The 23657-nt window shown below is 42.4% G+C and overlaps 2 protein-coding genes and 1 long non-coding RNA gene across 3 annotated transcripts; all 3 read left to right on the top strand.

Annotated features, from left to right (window-relative positions):
- Positions 1–637: 637 nt before the first annotated feature.
- On the top strand, positions 638–2066 carry LOC134284524 (uncharacterized protein K02A2.6-like). Its single transcript, XM_062843488.1, has 2 exons — positions 638–1021; positions 1407–2066. Exons 1-2 carry the CDS (start codon positions 638–640, stop codon positions 2064–2066), a joined length of 1044 nt encoding a protein of 347 aa, XP_062699472.1.
- Positions 2067–7163: 5097 nt separating this feature from the next.
- Positions 7164–10060, top strand: LOC109416360 (nuclear receptor binding SET domain protein). The gene is made up of 3 exons (XM_062843487.1): positions 7164–8222; positions 8285–8764; positions 8825–10060. The coding sequence occupies exons 1-3, from the start codon at positions 7368–7370 to the stop codon at positions 9263–9265; spliced, it is 1776 nt and encodes a 591-aa protein (XP_062699471.1). The 5' UTR covers positions 7164–7367; the 3' UTR covers positions 9266–10060.
- A 9975-nt stretch (positions 10061–20035) lies between these two features.
- Positions 20036–22545, top strand: LOC134284523 (uncharacterized). The gene is made up of 2 exons (XR_009995822.1): positions 20036–21800; positions 22189–22545. It is a non-coding gene; the product is annotated as an uncharacterized LOC134284523 (long non-coding RNA).
- Positions 22546–23657: the final 1112 nt, after the last annotated feature.

The raw sequence follows: 23657 nt of genomic DNA, 5'->3' as shown, positions 1-23657 counted from the left end.
ATGTACGCCAGGAGCTCGACCGACATTAGAAACTCGACATCGTCACTCCGGTCGACTATTCCGAGTGGGCACTGGGCAGCTCCCATCGTCGTAGTCCGCAAGGCCAACGAGTCGATCCGAATTTGCGGAGACTACTTCACGGGTTGAGGGGGGGAGGGGACGGTCGAGGAAATATCCGCCATTGCTCTGTTGCTACTAAGATGGTAATCTCAGATTCTACTTCATATAATGAAACAAAAATCTATCATTGTGTATGCTCACTTGCAGTGCATATGCTGATTGTTTTTCAGCCTCATCTGTGCGATAGAAATCGAGATTACCATCTTCAAAATCGCGAGGCAAATTGTTAGAAAGAGAGGGAAGATAGGAAAAATAACACAGCGTCCCGATTCACCTTAACGCCGCTCTACAACCAAACCAATATCCGCTTCCACTTCCGGACGACATTTTTGCCTAGCTTTCCGACTGTACGGTCTCCAGACAAATCGATTTGTCCGACGCTCTCGTACAAGTGGAAATCGACGAACAGCACCGCAAGTTGCTCACTATCAACACGCACCGTGGCCTCTACTTCTACAACCGCCTTCCGCCGGGTGTGAAAGTTGCACCTGGTGCATTCCAGCAGCTCATCGACACAATGCTAGCCGGCCTGGAGTGTACTACCGGCTATCTCGATGACGTCATCGTCGGCGGTAAGACAAAGGAAGAACACTATCGCAACCTGTGGGTCGCCTTGAAGCGAATCCAAGAGTTCGACTTCACCATTCGAGAGGAGAAGTGCACGTTTCGGAAGCAGCAAGTGCAGTACGTCGGGCATGTCGTGGACAGTCGCGGGCTCCGTCCGGATCCATCCAACATCGAGGCGATCACCAAGCTTCCATCTCCCACCGACGTTCCCGGAGTGCAGTCCTTCCTGGGGGCCATAAAACATTACGGCAAGTTCGTCTCCAACATGCGCAAGCTACGATATCCGCTCGACAATCTCCTCAAAGCAGAAGTTCAAGTGGACTCCGGAGTGCCAGCAAGTGTTCGAGCAGTTTAACCGAATCTTCTCCTCGGATCTTCTTCTCACGCACTACGATCCGAAGCGTTTCCGCCGACGTTTCTTCCGTTGGACAAGCTCCCCAACGACACCGTCAAGGTCGTCCAACAAGCTTTCAGGGCATTTACGAAAGCGTAGCAAGGCTACAGTCAGCCCGATCGTGAAGGTTTGGCCATCGTCTCCGCCGAAGTTACATAAGATGCTCTTCGGCCGGCATTTCCGGCTCCAAACCGACCATCAGCCTCTACTCCGGATCTTCGGGTCCAAGTAAGATATACCAGTCTACACTGCCAACCGCCTTCAACGCTTCGCCCTCCATCTACTGCTATACGATTTCTGCATCGAATACGTGCCCACCCACAAGTTTGGCAACGCGGACCTGCTTTCCCGGTTGATCAACCAGCACGTGAAGCCCGACGAGAATTACGTTATCGTTAGCGTCAACCTGGAAGAGGATCTCAGGTCAGTTATTTCTAGTTACCGTAAAATGTTGCCTCTCCATTTTGCAGCCGTCGCGCAAAGCACACAAGCAGACCCACTACTCCGCCGAGTCTACCACTACGTCCAAAACGGTTGGCCCCAGCCAAACTGGCCGGGCCCGATCTCGCAATGGTTCCAATCCAGGCAGGAATCGCTCTCCGTGGTAGATGGGTGCCTCATGTTTGCGAAACGGCTCGTCATCCCGTCGCTGCATCGTAAGCGCTGCTTGGAACAGTTCCATCGCGGCCATCCCGGAATGCAGCGAATGGAGGCCCTCGCTCGAAGCTACGCCTACTGCCCCAGCATGGACACCGACATCATCGACTTCGTCCGAGCATGCCAGCAGTGTGCGTCCGCAGCAAGATCACCTCCTCACTCTCTGCCGGTGCCGTGGCCCAAGCCGACCGCTCCGTGGCAGCGCTTCCACGTCGACTACGCCGGTCCGGTCGAAGGCAAGTACTACCTCCTCGCAGTTCTCCAAATGGCCGGAGATCGTCCAGACAACCCGTGTCACCTCAGCGGTGACAGTTTCTATTCTCCGTGAATTATTCGCTCGGCTGGGTATGCCAACGCTGAATTCGCCGAGTTGTGCCCCTCCAACGGCATCGACTATCTCACGACGGCCCCGTTCCATCCTCAGTCGAACGGTCAAGCGGAACGTTTTGTGGACATCTTCAAGCGGGCCGTGAAGAAAATCCGAGAGGGGAGAGGATTGATGCAAGAGGCACTGGATACCTTCGTAACGGTTGGAAGTGGGTTCCCCGTAAAATCGTCGAAAAGATTTAAGACGTGATGTACAATGTGTGGGTCGAGAATCGTCGAATGTTGCGCTCGCACATCAACCAGCTCCGGAGTCGTATGGCTACTGACACGACGCCGAAGCAATTCGCTGGTCAGGTCACCTCTCGCCAGCATTCGCTACCACTCGACATCCTGTTGGGAGTCTGAAACTTGCCAAGCCATTCGCCAAGCACACCGACATCAGCAACACCATCGATCGCGCCAAGATCTGTGTCTATCTCCTTTCTCGAGCCTATCCTGATAGATTCTGTGCCGGCTTGTGCTTCGTTTACGCTATGACACGAATTCCCGTCAACGTCTTTGTCATCGTCAACATCAACATCCACCGATTTCGAGTCCGCTATCGAAGTGGAACCAATGATAGAGCTTCCTAGGCATTCTCCACGTACCCGAAGGCCGGCGGTCAGGTTCGACCCCTACCAGCAATATTAAGAGGCGTATTACTGTCGTTCGCGATGCAATAGAAGCCAATCAATGTATTTCAACTTGGTTGTCGTTGCTATACCTGTGTATTGTTGTCCATTACGATTTAGTTTTTGTCCACGTCTCGCGAATAAAAGTTGTACCCGGTTTAACGTATCGCAATAAATTAGTTTTTAATCCGTACAATTGTGCGCCTTTATCATTCCCTGATGTAGGGACACCGGTCCGAACACCGTCCGGTTACCGCAGTACAAAACTCCAGGAATTTATTCATGGATTCATTTGAGAGTTCCTTCAATCATTTCTCTAGAAGCTCTGTTAGAGGTTCCTCCAAAGGTTCTTGTAGATGTTCCTTCAGAGTTTCCTCGAGGAATTTCTTCTTGTGTGTAAGGCATTCATTCAGAAATTCCTTCATAGTTTTATCCAGGTTCTTCAGCAATTACTCTAAGTAGTTGTTTCAGGAATTCCTGCAGAAATTTCTTCAGAGAATTGTTTGGCATAAGGGGCATTTGGCATAAATGGCGTTTGCAGGGCCGGATTTACAAATGTGGGTGCCCGGGGCCACCGTGTTGTGGGGGCCCTCTTTTCAGAGGATTTTTTTTTAAATATAAAGTTTTTATTTGAGAAATTAATCTAGCTTAAAAGGGCAATCTAAGCATAACAGAGATTCAGATATGAAAATGTAGTCTGAGACGATTGTAAAATGAATTTTATCAAGTAAATATCGCTTCATCTGAGAGTGTTCATAGATAGATTCCATTGATCAAGTCGGAATTCATGAGAAAGTCCTTTAAGAAATTTAAAAATAGATTTTATAAGGAACATTTTCGATAAATATCAAATAAAATTTATAGCGCTATCTTTAGGGCCGTTATTGCAAAAGCTCCAAATAGAATTTCTTGTGGAATCATTGATGAAATCTATAGAGTTGCTAACCGATTACCAGGTTTATTTTGGTGGAACTTAAGCATAAACATTTCAAACGCGACTTTGAGAGGAGTTTCTGGGGAACGCGCAAAGAGGCAAAAAATCCATAGTGGCATTTTTAGCGGAAATTCTACCTAAAACTGCTGAATAAATTTCATCGGAAATCCATAATGAATTCCTGATGGAATTTCTGTTTTATAATGAATAGAACTATAAAAAAAAATCGTAATAATCTTTGGCGGACGAATTTTAAGCCAATTTAAATAATTATTGTTTGCAAAACTTTAAATATTTCACGATCTTTCAAGAATTTCTCCAAAAAAAAATAATTTTCATAAGGAACCTATGGATTTGTTAAGAGTTCGCCTTAAATTACACATTTAAGCCAGGAAGAAAAATTCGTCATGAATTTAATCATATTAAAGAAATCGGACCAGATCTTTGCAAAAAAATCGTCTAAACTTGCTAGGTCCTTCAAAGAAATGTTTCAACAATTCTGGGATTCGATTTGAATAATTCATAAGTTTGGTGAGTGGAACCACTGTACAACTCTAAAAACTTTTTTTTATTCTGATTGAAACACTTGCAAATCTTCAAAGAACTATAATTTTCGACAGAAATAAACACAAATTTTCAGCAGAAACTTTTCCACTCTCTACTCCATAGAGTTAAAGATTTCATCCAGAATTCAGGTGAAGATGATCATTCCGAACCATAAAAATCTTAACCCTCGAGCAGTCGCGTCTTCTGCCACCCTCAGCGACACCTCGCTCACGCTGTGTGCTTTTTTAATGGTGCGTGTACTCAGTACACGACGCGACCGCTCCCAGGCTAACAACTTTCAGACGAAGTTTGAAATTTTATAAAAAGGCAGATATCTGCTTCTTTCTAATTTGAAGCACAATATTTCACACACATCTTGAGAGTAGAAGTACTTGTGATAAAAATTAAATCAAGATGTTTCTATCACTACTTTTTTGGTTCCCATTTGAAGTTAGATTTTGTGGGGGCCCCCAAAATGTGGGGGCCCGGGGCCATGGCCCCCCTGGCCCCCCCTTAAATCCGGCCCTGGGCGTTTGTTTGGCATAATGGACATTTGGCATATAGGACGTTTGGCATAAAACGATTTAAGTAAAAAATGAACTACATACTTAACGTTAAAGAACGATCAGTATTGTAAAGAAGATAATACACTATAATGCATTAATTTCTCTGAATACAATAATGCAGACAAGGATGATTAAAGAATTATAACCGGAATTCAAATTGCTTGTACTGAAATATAATGCACCACTAACAAATTTGCTTTCTTTTCATTGAAGGCTGTTCTTTATTTCTTTCTCCCGAGGGAAAATATATTTCACATATTCTTTATGCCAAATGTCCTTTCCCGACTTCTTTTATAGTTTTGAATGCTAATAAATGCTTTGAATAGAAAGTGCTCGAACAAAGGTTATAAGAAACCATTTCAATTTATCGAAATCGTTCACTATTGAAGTAATGATTAGAGTGTACAACTACTCTAATAAGCTTATAACCTCTTCTCAAACGCTTTTACAACATATTGAAGGGAACTGGTTTAGGTCCATTCGCCAAAATGTGATGGTGCTCTACAGACACCATGAGCGTTAAAGGGTTACAATGAACTCTTCCTGGAATTCCTTCTGCAATTTCTTGAGGAATTCCTCCAGGAACTCATTCTGGGATTACTCTAGGAATTGCTTCAAGGATTTTTTCTCCTTCTTCTGGAATTACTTGAGGGATTTTTCTAAGAACTTCTTCGGGGATTTCTCCAGGAATGCTTGTAGAGTTTTCTCCAGAGATTTCCCCAGGAACAGCAACAGGATTTCTGCTGGAATTCGTTGAGCAATTTCTCCTAGAATTATCTGTGGGATTTTTTGCGGAATTCATTTAAAGATTTTTTTCATACACTCCTTCAAGGATTCCCCCATAAACTGCTTCAGTGATTTCTTTGGTGATTCTTCGGGGATTCCTTTAAGAATTTCTTCAATGGGGCACGTTCGGTGTAGTACTAGATTTGTAGTAATGAGCTGAATTTTAGTATGGTGAGAAGGTCAATTCTCCGTTTCTGCAATGATATGGTGCAAAAAGCGTGGGTATTATGATTCCTTGCCTAATTTAATGCTGTTTGAGCAAAACTTTGGATATCTATGTTGTTTATGTTACAAGAAATGAAAAAAAAACAACACAACACTTGCCCAAAGTTTTGCTCAGACAGCATCAAATTAGGCAAGGAATCATAATACCCACGCTTTTTGCACCATTTCATTGCAGAAACGGAGAATTGACCTTCTCACCATACTAAAATTCAGCTCATTACTACAAATCTAGTACTTCACCGATCTGTCCTATTCCTCCAGAAATTGCTTCCCAGGGTGTTCCTGGAAATCTTTAAGAAATTTCTCTTTGAATTGCTGGAGAGATTTCTCCAGTAACTCCTTGAGCACTTTCTTCCTAAATTTCTTCAACGAGTTTTCCAAGAACTCCTTCAGGGAATTCTCCAGAAACTCCTTCATGGATTTCTACAGTAACTCCTGCAGGGACTTCTCCAGGAACTCTTTTCGAGGTTTCTCCAGGGGCTTTCCCAAGGAATTTAACAAGAATTCTTGGAGGTATTTCACCTTGAGGGCTTTTCTTCTGGTATTTCTTGAAGGATTATTACATGAACTCCTTTAGGCCAATTCCTCCAAGAATTTATTTTGAAATGTATATTGAAATGCCTGTAGAAGTTCCGTTAGGGATTTGTCGTGGAGTTCATTTAAGTAATCCTGTAGAAGGTCCTGTAAAAACTTCTACAAGTTGTTTTTTTTTTTCTTGAACTCGGGCTGGAAGTCTCTTTAATAAAGACAATCAATTCTTGAACTCCTTAAGAAATTCCTCTTGGATATTTCAGAGATTTTTTTTCAAGAATTCCTTATTCTTCGGCAAATTCTTCATGATAACCTTCAGAGATATCTCCAGGAATCCTTTAAGTGATTTATCTTGGAGTTCCTTGAGAAATTTCGTCTGAAATTGTTTGAGGGATCCCACCAGGAATTTCTTCTAAGATTTCGCCAGAAACTCCTTCAAGGATGTCTCCCAGAATTCTTTGTGGGATTCTCCTGGAATTCCTTGAAAGATTTCTGCATAAACTCTTTCAGAGATTCCACCAGGAACTTTTTCGGTTATTTCTGCAGCAATTTTGCGGAAATTCTGGCAGAATTTTTCGGAATTTCCTGGAATTGTTGGAGAGATTTTTTCAAGAATTCCTTCAGAGATTTCTTCTAACTCCTGCGTTGATTTCTAAAGGAACTCCTGCATGGACTCCTTCTGGGATTACTCCAGGAGTTTCTTGAAGAATTTTCAAGGAATTCCTTCAGAAATTCTTCCTGAAATTCTATGAGCGAGGGGTTCCGCCTGGAGTTCCTTGAGAATTTTTTCAGGAATTTTTTGAAGGTCTCCTCCAAGAATTCCTTCATGAATTTCTGCAGAAGTTTCTTTAAGGACACTTGTATAATGTAATTCTTCATCTTTCGTTTCAGCCTGTCTCACCGACACTCCCATCAAGTCGGATCCCGCCGGGGAGAGCAAAACGTTCACCTGCGCGGATTGCATCCTTCAGAAGGTACCCGCTTGTTTTGTCTGCACCGACAAAGACGATACGGTCAAGGAGGACGAGAAATACCGCTGCGCCATGTCTGGCTGCGGCAAGCAGTACCATCTGGCCTGTCTGCGGCTATTCCCGCAGCACAAGTTCACCGGAACTTCCCGCAAGTCGAGCACGCTGTTCTGTCCGGCTCATACCTGTCATACGTGCGTCTCGGACGATCCCCGCTCGAATGCGACCACCACCAAGGGCCAGCTGGTCCGATGCATCAAATGTCCCTCGTCGTACCACGCGGATGCCAAATGCATTCCGGCTGGGTCGGAAATTCTGACCAACGCGGCGATGATCTGCCCAAAGCACACTCTGGAACAATGTTCGATTAACGTCAACTGGTGCTTCCTGTGCTGTCAAGGCGGGAGTCTCATTTGCTGCGAAACCTGCCCAACAGCTTTCCACCTGGAGTGCCTCAAGTTTACCCCTCCGGAAGGGCGTTATATTTGCGAGGAGTGCGAGTCCGGTCGGATGCCATTGTACAACGAAGTCGTCTGGGCCAAGTACGGTGCATATCGCTTTTGGCCCGCCATCACCGTGCCGCCTCCGATGGTTCCGGAAAACGTCGAACAGATATCACACAAACAGTGGGACATATGCATCCGATTCTTCGGATCGAGCGAATACGTTTGGATAAACCGGCGTCGGATTTATCTGTATCAGGAAGGTGATTCTGACGCGATCGGACAGAAGCGCAGCGGCTTAGCCAGACGCTACGGGGAAGCACTACAAGAAGCTAAAAAGGTGCATGGAATGCTTTTGGAGAAAAAAACTGCCGACCAGCTGACCAATGGGAGCGAAGACGCCTTCAAGCCTCCGATGTATAAAAATATCAAAAGCAACCGCTACGTGGCCCCGCTGAAGGCACCCTATCAGGCAAAGGATGAAATGGTGGGTAGGGATTTGGCATTCCGGTTGAGCGAAAACTAACTATCATTTTTGCATACTTTCAGGAAGATAACGTGTGCGAGTGCAAAGCATCCGATAATGAGCCGTGTGGGCCGGATTCGAACTGCTTGAACCGTGCTCTGCTGGTAGAGTGCAATCCAAAGTTGTGTCCAGCTGGCGAAAGCTGTCAGAATCAGTGTTTCGAGAAGCGACAGTATCCAGCGTTGGCTGCCCGGCGGATATCGCAGAAGGGCTGGGGACTGGTGGCACAGGAGGACATCCGGCAGGGACAGTTCGTGATCGAGTACGTTGGCGAGGTAATCAATAATGAGGAACTGGCGCGGAGGCTACAACACAAGGTGACGCAGAAGGATGAAAATTACTATTTCCTAACGGTGGATTCGGAACTGACAATCGATGCCGGTCCCAAGGGAAACCTCGCGCGTTTCATCAACCACTCGTGCGAGCCAAACTGCGAAACGATGCTATGGAAGGTTGGCGGTGCACAGTCGGTCGGGTTGTTTGCAATCAAGGACATCAAGGCGGTAAGAGAAACGGGTTTCCTTGTTGTCCTACAAATTCAAATTTGTTTTCTTCTCTTTCAGGGCGAGGAGTTAACCTTCAACTACAACTTCGAAAGCAAAGGCCCCGAAAAGAAGATTTGCCACTGCAACGCAAGCAAATGCTCCGGCTTCATCGGGCAAAAATACCGTCCTCCGGTGGAGGAACCTTCGGGCGACGGTCGACGCAAGTCGGGCAAAAAGACGAAAGGCTCGAAGCGTCGAAAATCCTCCATGGCAGCAGCGGACAAGAGGCGAAAAAGTACCGTTGAAAAGGACGACGGAACGCCGGGAGGTAGCAAAAGCAAGAAACGGAAATCGGTGGCGGTGGAACCGGTGGAGAGCGAGGGTGTCACGGTCAAGGTCGAACCATCGGAAGCAACGGATGCGGTTGACGAGAGCGTGACTACCGCGGCGAGCATGGCTGTTACTGAGGAGAATCCGAAGGTGGACGAGACGGCGATTAAAGATGAGGTAAAAGAATAAGCAAACATTAGAATGGGGCCTTGTGCTGGCGGGACCAAACTCCAATTTATACCTTACATAAAAATCCGTACGTACGAGTATTAGTACTAGAAAGAGCACAACCCAGTGCCTTTATTTTGTAACGAGATATTTATTACATCACGGTAGAAGGAAGTTTTTTAAAAGGATATTTCCAATCGGAAAGATATGTATATTTTCTTATACTATTGTAACATAGGTACTGTTGAACGCTTTAAAACAAATGGTGTTAACGAATAGTTGATTGAATAAGTCTGTTGATTGTTCGTTGAAGAGGAAAATCTGATGTAGTGTACACAAATTTATAAATAAAATATCGTATTAGCATTTGAACGCATTTAGCTAGGGTAGGTTCCTACGGCAATTTCCGTTTTTAGAGACAAATGTTAAATTAACAAGCATATTAAATTACGGTTTAGAGTTTCTAATTCGTCAATTGTTCCGATTCATTTTCCTTCGAAGAGTTTATCCCCTCGAATGAAGACTGTTGTTTTCGTGTTTTCATTGAAATGTCCTAGCAAAAGATGCTTTCGATTATCTCGTTTTGATAGTGAATAATATACGAACTCAGGAAGTTGACAGTTCGTAAGAACTTTTCAGAAAATCTGTCACCAAGTGTGAGCGCAAACTAGTTGTGTTTAATCGTCTATTCTTTTTTAAATTCGATAACAGTGTAGTTGTAGGAGTGTGTCAAATGGATGGACTGAAGAGAAAAAGTTCTTCGAAACTATTTTAAGCGTTGCGAATAAAGCGAATGTTGCGAAATATATAAACCTACTACTTACCTTCAGTTCCGAACACCCAAGGTGTTGCAGAGGGCCGAACTGAAAGAACTGCATCGTGGGCAATTGCCAGCCATTGCCTTGACCTGTATCAAGGTCAAATTTCTGTCGACTTGCTTGATTTCGTTATTGAGGCTGCGCCTCTGGGTCTGCCTCTGCTGGGATGTCCTGCTGGGTTCCAATCTAACGCTTGCTTGCAGATTTCGTTTCCGCCCCTGCGTAGAGTGTGGCTGACCCACCTCCACTCTCGCTCCCCAATTTCTGTCGCATCGGCTTTTGATGACATCGACGTTGGAGATCTAATTGTGAGGCCACCACCGTGCAGCCTGCAGTCGTTGATTGTTCTCCACTGATACACATCAAGTTTTACTGGCGTACAGTAGCACAGTTTTCACGTGCGAGTTGAAAATTCGGAGTTTGGTGCGTCGACTAATCTGGTTGTTTTTCTATACATATCCTAAACTTGCAAATGTAGCCCTCGCATTCTTGATTCGTGCACCTATGCCGATCTTGGTGCTACCATTGGCCGCAATTAGGCTATCAAGATATTTGAAGGTATCACCATTCTCTACTGCTTGCTCAGCTGAAAGGGTTGACCGATTCGGTCTTGTTGAGAGGAATCGCCGGAGGAATTCGTGAGGGATCCCCGAAAAAGTTCCAGGAGGAATCTCCGAAGTAATTTGAAGAGGAATCACCAAAGGAATATCAGAAGGAACCCCCAAAGGAATATTAGAAGGAATCCAAAGAATCCCTGAACGAATTCTAGGAGAAATCCCCGAAGCAATTCCAAAAGGAACTGTCCGAAAGAATTCTAGGAAGAATCTCCTAAGGAATTCTAGGAGGACTATCCAAAGGAAGTCCAGCAAGAATCTCCGAATAAATTACAGGAGAAATCCCTGCAGGAATCTCAGGGGGAAACTGAAGGAATTCCAAGCGGAATCCTCAAAGGTTTTTCATGAAAAAGCTTTCGATGAATCCTCGAAAGAATTTCCGTAGAAATCCAGGAGGAATCTCCAAAGTATTCCAGAAAATAAAATTCAAAGAAATCGAGCAGGAATCCCCAAAGGATTTCTAGGAGGAACCATCAGAAAATATTCAGGAGAAATCCTCATAGGAATTCCATGAAGAACCTCTGAAATAATTCTAGGAGGAATTCTAAGAAGAAATCACGAAAGAATTCCAGAACGAATCCCAAAAGAATTCCAGCATTAATCCCAAAAGAATTTCAGTGGGAAATTCTAAGGGAAGTTGAGAAAGAATCCCGAAAAGATTTCTAGAATTAACGATAAATATCCAGAGCAGTCACCGAAGGAATTTCAAGAAAATTCCAGAAGAAATTCCCGAAGGAATTTCAGGAAGAATGCGGGAATTCTATGAGGAATCTTCGGAGAAATTACATGAGGAATCTCCGAAGAAATTCGAAAAAGAATTCCAAGAGGAAGCTCCGAAGAAATTACAGGAGGAATTCCCGTAGAAATTTCAGGAGGAATCTTCGACGAAATATCAGGAGGAATTCCTGAAGAAATTTCAGGGGGAACGCCTGAAAGAATTTTGAGAGGAATCTCCGAAAGACTTTCAAGAGGAAACCTCGAAGGAACTCCAAGAGGAATCTCTATAGGAAGTCCAGGAGGAATTCCAGGAGACGACACCGAAGGTATTATAGAAGAAAACCCCGAAGAAATTCCAGGAAGACTCCTGAACGAAAGCCATGAGAAATTCCTGAAGGAATTCCAAAAGGAATCATTAAAGAAACTCCAGGAGAAAACCCAAAAGTATTTCAGGAGAAATCCCCGAAGGAATTTCAGGAAGAATCAATGATAAATTCCAGAATGTGTGAGCGCGGCGAATGCAGCTGGCTACCCTATACATATTTATTGATAAGAAAGGTATTGAGATGAAAGGAGAATCAGAAGATTGCGAGTTAGCTAGTCGAGCGTACAGCAAAAGTGCAGCAAATGTAAATGCTTCAATTACATTAGGCTTTGAAATTTATTATAAAAAGGATTCCTAAATGAGCTTCTGAAGGAATCTCTGATCCAGGTATCAGGTATCAGTAGGTCGGCTCTAGAGGCACGTTCTCCTCCATTTGGGAAATTTGTGCCATCGCCATGAACACGAGCCTATTCATCATTTACCTGACGGAGAAGGGAAGGAAAAAGGATAGGAGATGGGAAAGGACAGGTAAGGGAATAGGATCGTCATACTCGCAAAAGCGTACCACAATGGGTTCACATAGCGTCCTGAAAAGGACACTGTAATAACGCATAAGCGTGCCACAATGGGTGCGAACAGCGCCCTGAGAAGGGCACTGTGATAATGCATAAAGCGTAAAGAGAGCCTATAGCTCTTTACCACAGCGGGTCAAGAACAACAGAACGTCCTGAAGATTCAGGTTTCTGAAGTCAGTTTCACTAAATAAGTGTTTCCCGAGTACTCGGAAACGCAATTGCGCAAAAGCTGGACAGTTACATATTAAATGATACGAAGTTCCATAATCGGATTCACAGCTATCACATGCAAATGAATCAGCTTGCTGAATATTCGCCATGTGATAACTGAGTCGGCAGTGGCCAGTCAATGCTTTGACCAGCATGCTGCAATTCTGCTTTGACAGATTTGTTAGATACTTTGCCACCCCTAGAGATGGCTCAGTACAATACAATTTTGTTTGACGACATGACTCCAAACTATTCCAGTATTGTTTGTGCTGAGTGGCAGCCCAGGTGTCAATCTGAAGCTTCACCCAACACTTGGATACCGGAATAGCTGGCTCAGGGCCAATGAAGTCATGTGATGCTCCAGTGCGAGCTAACTCATCAGCCAATTCATTTCCAGCGATGGAAGAATGGCCAGGTACCGTGCCATGCCCTAATACCGTGACCTTAAGGATGCCCTTCACTTCAAAGAGCCCTGTAAAAATCAATTATCCATGTTTCTTGATTTTTCAAACGCTATATTATTGGTTATTCTGTGTATTATGTATAATAAATATAATTAATAATATTCCAAATGTTTAAACCATTGTTAAAAATAAAATGGTAAAACATAGCATTGTGCCTAATACCGTGTATGTGACCCGCGTACATTGGTGGTCCTTTGAATCATCACTATATCAATCATACTAAGTTCATACTTAAAAGAATCTGTGCGTTAAACGTTGCCTAGAGGTTTGTACAATTGATTCATAAAGTAAAAAAGTATCAATAATATTTTCAGCTTGCAGTTTTAGCCGAAACACGGTATTTGAAACACAAAAGGAACCATGCCCTAATACCGTGTATTGGTACTTCGCACACACATTTTGTGAATATTTTTAATTGCTTGTTTTTGTAAATATGTGCCAAACTTATTACGCCTAACTTAAGAAGGTTTATTATGCTAATGATTGAATTAGTTACTTAGTTAAAAAAATAATACACTTAGTAAAATATTTGAGTTTTTTGTCAAATACACGGTATTAGGAGGCACACGGTATTAGGGCATGGCACGGTACCCATACAAGGTGAACAGCGTTTGCTGAATTCAGCTCCTCAATTTGGGTTCGACAAGCGATAACTATCTTCGACCTGGAGTTGGCCGAAGCAAGTGCTTTAATAGCAGCCTGGCTATCTGAACAGAAGTATATTACTTTGCCCATTACGTGCTGCTGAAGTGCTGATTGCACTCCGCACATAAGAGCAAAGATTTCGGCCTGAAAAACGGTGCAGTGTCTGCCAAGTGAATAAGACTGATACAGCCTTAGCTCACGAGAATAAACACCAGCACCTGCTCGACCTTCTAGAAGGGAGCCATCAGTGTAACATACGATGCCGTCTGAAATACTTCTCTCCAGATAACCAGATGTCCACTCTTCCCGGGAAGGGAATTTCGTGGAAAATGTCCTATATGGAAAATTACAAGCAATTGTAAGATCACTTGGAGCAAGGACAACTTTGTCCCAATTCACCAAAAGTGGAAACAACGAGGTGTGTGTTGAACTGCGGTTCACAGGAGTTTCCTCTAGTAAACCGAGTACCCATAGACGGTAAGTGCAAGAAAGTGCTTCTTGTTTGAGATAAATGTGTAGTGGGACAACGTCAAAGAGAACTTCGAGCGCTGCCGTGGGAGTTGAAGAGAACGCTCCAGACATCGCCATTAAGCACATCCTTTGGAGATGGCCTAACTTTGATTGGACCGTTCTAACTTCGCCCTTTTGCCACCACACAAGACATCCATAGGCCAATATTGGCCGAACAACAGTTGTGTAGATCCATTTGATATACTTGGGTTTTAGACCCCAAGTTGTACCAAAGGTTCGCCGGCATTGCCCGAAGGCCATACAAGCTTTCTTGATTCTGAACTCAACATGAGGTGTCCAGGAAAGCTTGGAATCAAGAATGACTCCAACGTACTTTACCTGTTCAGTCACATTGATTTCAGAATCAAAGAGACGTAAAGTTCGAACACCATTACGGTTTCGCTTTTCCGTGAAAAGAACAATAGATGTTTTACTCGGATTTACCGAAAGGCCATATTGGCGACACCAACCCTCAACTACCTGAAGAGCGTTTTGCATCAGATCGAAAAGGGTGCTGATGCACATACCGACTAACAATGTTAGGTAGTCGTCGGCAAAACCATAAGTAGGAAAACCGCTATTATTGAGTTGCCTCAACAGCGTATCTGCTACGAGATTCCATAAAAGTGGTGATAAGACTCCCCCTTGGGGGCATCCACAAACACTCAATTTCCTAATCGCCGCTTGACGCAATGTCGAGACGAGATGTCGGTTTTTGAGCATTTGGTGAATCCAATTGGAAATCATTGGAGATATACCATGACCCCGTGCGGCTTCCAATATGGCATCGAAAGGCACGTTGTCAAAGGCACCCTCGATATCTAAGAAAACACCCAAGCAGGATTGCTTTTGAGCGAATGCCTTCTCGATATCGTAAACAACTTTGTGTAAAAGAGTCACAGTGGACTTTCCAGATTGGTAAGCATGTTGGTTCACATGAAGAGGCACATTGGCCAGATAAACATCACGGATGTGATGATCCACAATGCGTTCTAAGCATTTCAGAAGAAAAGAGGTCAAACTGATAGGTCTGAAGCTCTTTGCTTCTTCATACGACGCGCGACCCACTTTCGGAATAAACTTCACAGTAATATCCCGCCAGGATTTGGGAATATACCCTGTAGCAAAACTGCAAACAAGTAGTTGTTTCAAAACATGTTTGAAATGATCAAATCCCTTCTGAAGCAAAATAGGATAAATCCCATCTGCCCCAGGAGATTTGAAAGGAGCAAAGCTATTAAGTGCCCATTCAATCGATTCTAAAGTTATGATACTCCGAGCCGAAGCTAAAGAATCATAACTACAAGAAAAGACATCAGGTTCATCCGAAGATGTAATATCCACACATCCGGGGAAGTGTGGACTGAATAAACATTCTAAAACTTCCTCATCAGAGGAAGTGAAATCACCATTTGGCAAACGAAGTTCGTTCACTTGAAAATCCTTAGATTTTGCAAGGATTTTGTTCAATCGACTGGCTTCACTCAGACTGGAAACATTTGTACAAAGGTTTTTCCAGCCGGATCGTTCAGCAGACCGAAGAGCTTTCTGGTAGGCCTTGCGAGCCGACCTGAAAGCCTCCGATCCAGCCGAACGTCGTCTGTTCCAACTCTTTCTACATTATTTCCTGAGCTTCGCCAGATCAGAGTTCGACCAAGGGGTTCCTCTTGTGGTCTTCACAGACCGCAGAGGGCAGGCTTCTTCAAAAGCTTCCATGATGAAGGCCGTATCAACGGCATCATCTAAATCACTTGTGTCAATTGATGGTGAGTATCCATGAAATTTGGCTGCAACCAAATCGGTAAAGAGATCCCAGTTGGTTGACCGGGGATTCCTGAAACGCAAAGTTTGCGAAGTAAAATTCACATGTTCAAACAAGATGTAACGATGATCAGATAAAGATTCTTCATCTGACACATGCCAATTGGTCAGCTCATGACTAATTCTGCTAGAGCAAAGCGTTATGTCTAACACTTCCTCTCTACCAGATACCATGAAGGTTGGGCGGTTGCCTATGTTAAGTAATCCAAGATCTGTACTACTCAAGTATTCCATCAAACTGGAGCCTCTCAAATTGATGTCTGAGCTGCCCCAGATTATATGGTGAGCATTAGCATCACTACCAACAATTAGCGGAAGGCCTTTTGAAGTGCAGTATGCAATGACTTGCTTGAAAGCATCCGTAGGGGATGGTTCATCATGCGGTAAATAAACCGAACAATAAACGTATTTCCTGTTGAGGTTTCCAATAGATACATCTATTATGATAGCACATACATCTCTGGTAGTTAGTTCAGAGATGAGTGTAGCAACGATTGCGTTGTTGACAAGCACACATGCTCGAGGCATGACACGTGAGTTTGCCATTTCATTTTTACTGAAAGTAGCAAACACCGGATTGACAAGGTTTCCTAAATAGAAATTCCCCTTACGAAAGTAAGGTTCTTGGACTAACGCCACTTGGGCTGTACCATTTTGCATAAGTCTACAAAGATTGATCGTTGCTGTTCTTTTGTGCTGAAGATTGATCTGAGCTATCCTAACCGTAGCCACTACCCAAACTAGGCAAGATTAAACTCTTAACAATCACAGCACAAAAAAGAACAGCAACAATAAAGCCAGATCGGTATCGAATTGAGTGCGCCAAAGGCGAGGATGCACAGAATACACTGTGTAAAACGCATAATGCGAAACCATATAGGTGAAAATCTAAACTAATTAATAACATCTTCATAATCCCGCCCTTATTCAGCCTCAAGTATGAGATTGAAGAAGGGCAGCTGATTGTCTCGGAGAAACACAAGGTCCACCGCGCTATTGCTCCGGTTAGCACAGTAAGGGCAAATACTGTGGAGGGTGCCCTGGTACTCCACAGGCTCCGTTTGCGGTTAGGTTTTTATTAGACCCCCCTAGCCATTCATTCCTAGGCACGGTAAGCATAAAGCCGCATAACACCATGAATTAGGGGTCACCTGATTAGTGGATTCCTACCACTGGAACAGGCGGTCCGTAGTGCTATTCTTAGCCAGTTGAACTAACCGCTACCGACACTACACAGCTATCTAGGCTGATCGGGAAAAGAAGTTGATATTGGTGATCAACTTCATACGGGCCCGAAAAGCCGAAAATTCCAGAATGTGTTAGCGCGGCGAATGCAGCTGGCTACCCTATACATATTTATTGATAAGAAAGGTATTGAGATGAAAGGAGAATCAGAAGATTGCGAGTTAGCTAGTCGAGCGTACAGCAAAAGTGCAGCAAATGTAAATGCTTCAATTACATTAGGCTTTGAAATTTATTATAAAAGGGATTCCTAAATGAGCTTCTGAAGGAATCTCTGATCCAACTCCTGGAAGCATCCGTGAGTCCTGGAAAAATCTCAATCTTAGAAGGAACTCTTACATAGAAATTCCTGAATAAACATCTGGCGGAATCCCTGAATTCTCCTGGAGGTGCTGGAATCTTCCTATAAGATTCTCTGAAGAACTCCTGGTCTAATTTCTGTTAAAACTACTGTGGAAATTTCTGAAGGAACTTCAGAAGGAATCCCTGCTGAGACTCCTAGACTAATTTCTCAAGACCTCCAGCAGAATTCCTAACGTAACATCTTACGGAATTATTGAAGAATCTCCAGGAGACATTTATGAATCCTACTGAAAGAATCTCTGAAGGGACTCCTGTTGAAATATCTTAGGGATCTTCTGAAGTAATTCCTAATGAACACATGGAGGCATCTCGGAATCCCCCTGTAGGTATTAAGGAGATCCCTGAAGGAACTCCTGGATAGATCACCGAAGGAGCTTATTGAGCAATCCTTGAGGAACCTCCTGAATCTCTGAAAAATGTGAATGAGGCATGATGATACTCCTAGAGGTACCACTAAAGAAATTTCTCTAAGAATCCCTGGTGGATCTCCTGTAGACATCACTGAATTGTTCTGGAAGAGTATAAAGAAGCATCTGGAGAGCTGTAAATGATGAATAATGAATGAATCCTAATGAAGAATATAAAAAAAGTTCTAAGAGTTTTATATTTGAATGGACACTCTGAAATTTCATTTGAATTTCTTCAGAAGTTCTTAAGCAATAAAAAACTTCTGCAAAGTTTGTCTAAAACAGTGATCCTCAGGCCTATTTTTCAATTGTTTGCATTGCACCTCGTTGATCATTTTGTGAAACATTCAACAACTTCCTTAAGAAACATTGAAAGAAACTCTACGGCAACATAGAGAACTCGACATCACGTGCGACCCGCGGGCCGCACTTTGGTGACCAACCAAACAATAGGAAGAAAAAAAATAGACTGACCAAAGTTTCAATGACCAGACTTAAAATTGTTAGAACTTACTGTTTTCAATTTTAATATCATAAGGACATAACTTTAGTGATTATTTTTTTCATTGATATTCTCTTAATGGGATATTGGCATGTGGCTCCCATTTTCATCCTACGAAAAACAAAGGATTGAGGCGCTGTTTGTTTTGTTTCTTATTTTTGTATTTTTTTGTTAGAAGTGAGCACCCATAAACAAAAACCAAAAGAATGGAATCAATCAGTGCTGCAATGTAATCGTTTTTACTGATGGCACACATACCCTAGTATTATTTCCAAAATACGATCCGTTTTTGAATAAGCTCATGATAATCTGCTAGAGAATGGTTTTGACTAGCATCTATAACCACAGACAAACAGACATACTACTTAGGAGAAATTTGTTTCAAAATCATCGTTTGGCATCTCACTAGCACCCTCTATAATGCTCAATCCGAAGCATTCATTTGCAGGTGTTGTTTCCCTCGGTTCGATGTAACAATTTAGCAGGTGACGACTCCCTCGTGGCGTTACCCATTCATAAAACATGAATGAAGGTTCATGATTGAGTCATTTTATGTAAACATTGATCGGCGTCGCGTTCATTTCTCTCGAAAATTGAGAGGTGGTGTAGGCATAGCAGCGCCACCATGACACATGCGAGCACAGTCCGAACCACACTGCATTTTCAAAATGACCGTTAAATCGTGCGACGATTGCGATTTGAGTGGTATGTCTGTTTGTCTGTGCTATAACTGCGAAAGTATTGTACATTGATTTGCTAGAAGTCTATAATTTTACAAAACCGCATAGAAACACCCCTTGAATTAAACGGCGATTCCCAAACAGCTCAAGAAAATTCCCTTGGAATTCATCTTCGAAGTAAATTCACGATAACAAAATTTGAATCATTGATTTACATACTCTTTCGTTAATGATCGTATTATAGGTATTTACAGATGAGAAAATCGATGATGAGAAATCCACTTTTGCAGTCAAACTCTTATGATAGCGCTCATGAGAATTGTTTATCTCAACTTGGTCGGCGTGGCGCGGCGGCGCACAAGTCTAATCGTAGTCCCACTAAGGCGGCGTGAGACATTGGCCCGTATGAATAAAAAGTAGTAATCCACAGTTTACTACAAATTTGTAGTAAATACTACTTTTTTGGTATGAATAAAAGTAAATAAAGCATTTACTACACTACAAGTTTCGAACTTACTACTTTTGTGGAACATGTTCCACAATTGGTATATGAATAAAAGTAGTATTTACTACAAGAAATTTGTAGTCTGCTCAAGAGGTTGCTACAAAGTCTGTGATGCGTATGTCTGAAATCACAACCTATATTTTAAACTATTTTAAACATCAGAACATGAGTAGTTACTCTATTCTTGCATTTCACTTCTGGTATTTCGATTGTTTTTTGTTTTCATCAAACCGGGAAACCCTCCACATATGATTTACATCAAATTAAGGCAACATTGAAATGCAAGTTCCGATGGACATAACCTTTCGAGGTACAAGCACTATGTTCCATTGCTGCCGGTCCTGTAGACGGCTTTGACATAACCTGCCACAGATGATGTGGCGTAAGGCTGTGACCATAGTGGGTAAGGTGAGATGCGATCGGATGCGATAAGTTATGAGATGAGAAGAGGGATGTTTGATAGGCCATAGTGCATGAGGTTTTCAATGAGGGTGCGCATGTTGTTTTCCCATTCTTTTTCGCCTATTTCGTGCGCATCAACGACTCGCGTGATTTGATCGATGAAGTCGCTTGTATGTTGAAGCGCTTCTTTGGATGTGGGTAGTGAAATGATCGTTTCATCTATAAGAGGAGAAAGATAAAATGCACCCGCTTTTTGTTTTGCGCGGGTCGTTTTTTTTTGCTATAACTTAGTCAGTTTTGATCCTGTTGCAATAGCAAAAACCGACCAGTTCAAAAAAAATCTGGTGTAACTGTACAAGATTGAGATTATTGAATTCATTATTTGAGAAAAGAATGTATAATGTAATCATATCCGCGTGAGCGATGTCTTTATATATACACATATTTTTACTTTCCGAACTGGGCTATCTGAGTGTTGATTTCAATTTAAATCAATATGAGACGGTTTCGGTATTGAAACATTACTTGATTGTGCTGACCTCGGCAAAAAGAAACAAAAATTCGGCAAGTATGTATTATTTAAGGGTATAGGTTTTTTTAATACAAAATTTTCGGCGATATCTACGGGAAAAGATGTCTCTAATAAGTACACAATATTAAAAAGACTAAGTCTTATTTTGACAACTGCTGTTTGTTTATGTGTTGCTAGCGTTGTACCGTCAAACGGGATGACTTGCAACGGCGGGGTGACTTGCAACACTTGATGACTTGTGTATATGTTTATCAACAAAACATAAAAATAGGACGTTTACATTCTAAAACTCAGTTGAACTATAAAGTGCACATATTATCTGAGTAGTAGCCACGATTTTTACTTTTAATAAAATAGTTCCAACAAAGTATTCATAAATTTAACATTAGTCTGAAAAAGTAACAAAAATGTGACCCTCGAATCGTTGCCTGCAAAAGAATGAAAACAAAATTTCACAAAAACAATATTCTGTATGCGGATTCTATACATAATGAGCTATATGAATTTTCATTTTACTTTATAAAAATATTACAATATCTTTGTTATATTCATATGTTTTGAAATATTGTACCTAGACGGGGTGACTTGCAACACTCATTTTCTTAACAATTCAAAGTCCAGAAAAACAAAATATTGTTGTTAAACTAATAATTCACCAGCAAAAGTCTGGAGGATCATCATATGAACTGAAAAATACATTAAAACTTATGTTAAATTAATATTTAGTAACTTGGTGCTTTTGAGCCCAATATTTCCATATAAAAATTTACAATTCAGTTTCCCATGTAAAAACAAATGCAAAAATATGAATGTCAGCCCAAACGATATCACAATAGTAGCAAGAATACTTATCAAATATGCTTGAAACTAAAAATTTATATCTGCTTGGTTGAAAAGGGATTTACATTAGGTGTTGCAAGTCACCCCGCACGACGTCTTGTATCAAAAACGACCTTATTTGGCTTTTTCAACATGAAAAAATAAATCAATCTATAACTTGTTCACTCTATTTTATAGAGGGGCCGGCTATTAAAACTATTGCAAATACATTGAATTTTAAAATTGAGTTTAATCAACATTTTTTGTTAATTGAAGCTGAAAAGTGTTGCAAGTCACCCCGTTTGACGGTAAACAAAAGATAACCTTCATTAAAAGTTAAAGTTTTTCCTCAAGTGGAGCAACACGAGTGTTTACGGATGAGAAGCGAAAATCGATTGTGACCAGGTACCACAGACAAACAGACATACCACTCAAATCGCAATCGTCGCACGATTTAACGGTCATTTTGAAAATGCAGTGTGGTTCGGACTGTGCTCGCATGTGTCATGGTGGCGCTGCTATGCCTACACCACCTCTCAATTTTCGAGAGAAATGAACGCGACGCCGATCAATGTTTACATAAAATGACTCAATCATGAACCTTCATTCATGTTTTATGAATGGGTAACGCCACGAGGGAGTCGTCACCTGCTAAATTGTTACATCGAACCGAGGGAAACAACACCTGCAAATGAATGCTTCGGATTGAGCATTATAGAGGGTGCTAGTGAGATGCCAAACGATGATTTTGAAACAAATTTCTCCTAAGTAGTATGTCTGTTTGTCTGTGCAGGTACTGCTATGAAAAATGATTATCGCTAAGAAAATTAGCAAAAGGTGTTAGCGTTTTTTCTGTCCAAAATGCTGTCAAACGATTCGGCATGCATAACACACTGATAAAATCACCCGGACGCGACAGAAAACCAGGTGCGTCCAAGTCAAATTTGGACAGCAAAATTTGCAAAATCTTCAAAAGAAAAAAGGAGGTATTCATCATAGATTGCGCAAAAAAGTGTGGAACGACTATTGGTATGGTTCAGCGCGCCAAAGAGCGTAATTCCCTGAAGACTTACCCAAAACAGAAATGTCCAAAAAACAGTCAAATTCTGGCGGATTATGTGAAAACTCGGGCTCGGAAACTGTACGACGATGTTTTGAGCAAAAATTACATGTGCATAATCATGGATGATGAAACGTATGTCCAGTGTCGCGAAGCATCAGCGTACAAGTCACAAAAAAGCTGATAAACACCAAACTTGTATCACCCTGTCTCTGCGGTTTCTGATTCGCTCTCTCTACAGTCGCTAACACCAGAAAAGACAGAATCCCATCATAGTCACCCGGTCACCCTTGTTTTGCTACAATCATCCTGACTTGGATACGGCTCATGTGAGTGTCATGACTCTCTCCGTCGCCTCAAGCAGATGCACGCGCAACAGCATGTAAAACTATGCATGTGTTTATAACAAGCACGGTACTACGTCATAAATCCTATTCGTTTTGCATAGCTCAGTTTAAACACACACATTGAGCGCACCACGCAGTTCGCCCTGGCTACGGCAAACGCTCTCACTTCGCCCGTTATGCATCGTTGCTCAGAGAGATTGATTCTCTAGCAACCCGCCTCAAGCATACTCAGCAACTGCTATCGCTGTAAAGCTGCGAAGAGTGGAACCCACAACATGTTTGTCATTCCAGCCATGACATGCTATCTGGTTCGTATCACCTTGGGAAGGGTGACTCCAGAAAGCGGTTCAAGTGATTGTCTCGTGATGGTCGCGATTATTCGCAAGACTGCGTATGTCATATTGGACAACAAGGCACTTTCAGGGGCACAGTTTTTCACTGTGAAGCGTGGCACTGATGTTCCGAATTCGGAGAAATCGATTTTTTGTAAAAAAAAAAGTTGGGAAAATGTATTAGTTTGGCAAGCAATTTGTCAAAGTGGTATGAAATCGTCACCTTTCTTCACCGTCCCAAGTATGAACGTCGAAATATACCGGAAGGAATGCCTCCAGAAACCAATTCTGCTACTTATCTGAAAGCACAAAGGTCCTACATTATTTTGATCGGATATCGCATCCTGCCACTATGCGCGTGACACCTTTGACTAGTATGAAGAAAACAATGTCCACAGAGGCGCCTCGTCCACATGTTCGACCTGTTCTTGGAACGGGTATAGGCTGAGAATAAAACTTGTAAAATAATCTTCAAGTAGATACCTATACTAAAAGAATAAACTAAATTTAAAACCCTCACCGC

This window comes from Aedes albopictus, unplaced genomic scaffold, assembly GCF_035046485.1.
Source record: "Aedes albopictus strain Foshan unplaced genomic scaffold, AalbF5 HiC_scaffold_251, whole genome shotgun sequence".
Classification (NCBI taxonomy): Eukaryota; Metazoa; Arthropoda; class Insecta; order Diptera; family Culicidae; genus Aedes; species Aedes albopictus.
This window is presented reverse-complemented; position numbering and strand designations above follow the sequence as displayed.

What these genes read in the sequence shown, in the direction of transcription:
- LOC109416360 (XM_062843487.1), top strand. Translation starts at nt 7,368, where the DNA reads ATGTCTGGCTGCGGCAAGCAGTACCATCTGGCCTGTCTGCGGCTATTC. An exon ending in ATCAGGCAAAGGATGAAATG is followed by an intron (nt 8,223 to 8,284) that starts GTGGGTAGGGAT and finishes GCATACTTTCAG; the next exon opens with GAAGATAACGTGTGCGAGTG. An exon ending in CAATCAAGGACATCAAGGCG is followed by an intron (nt 8,765 to 8,824) that starts GTAAGAGAAACG and finishes CTTCTCTTTCAG; the next exon opens with GGCGAGGAGTTAACCTTCAA.
- LOC134284524 (XM_062843488.1), top strand. Translation starts at nt 638, where the DNA reads ATGCTAGCCGGCCTGGAGTGTACTACCGGCTATCTCGATGACGTCATC. An exon ending in AAGTGGACTCCGGAGTGCCA is followed by an intron (nt 1,022 to 1,406) that starts GCAAGTGTTCGA and finishes CCCACCCACAAG; the next exon opens with TTTGGCAACGCGGACCTGCT.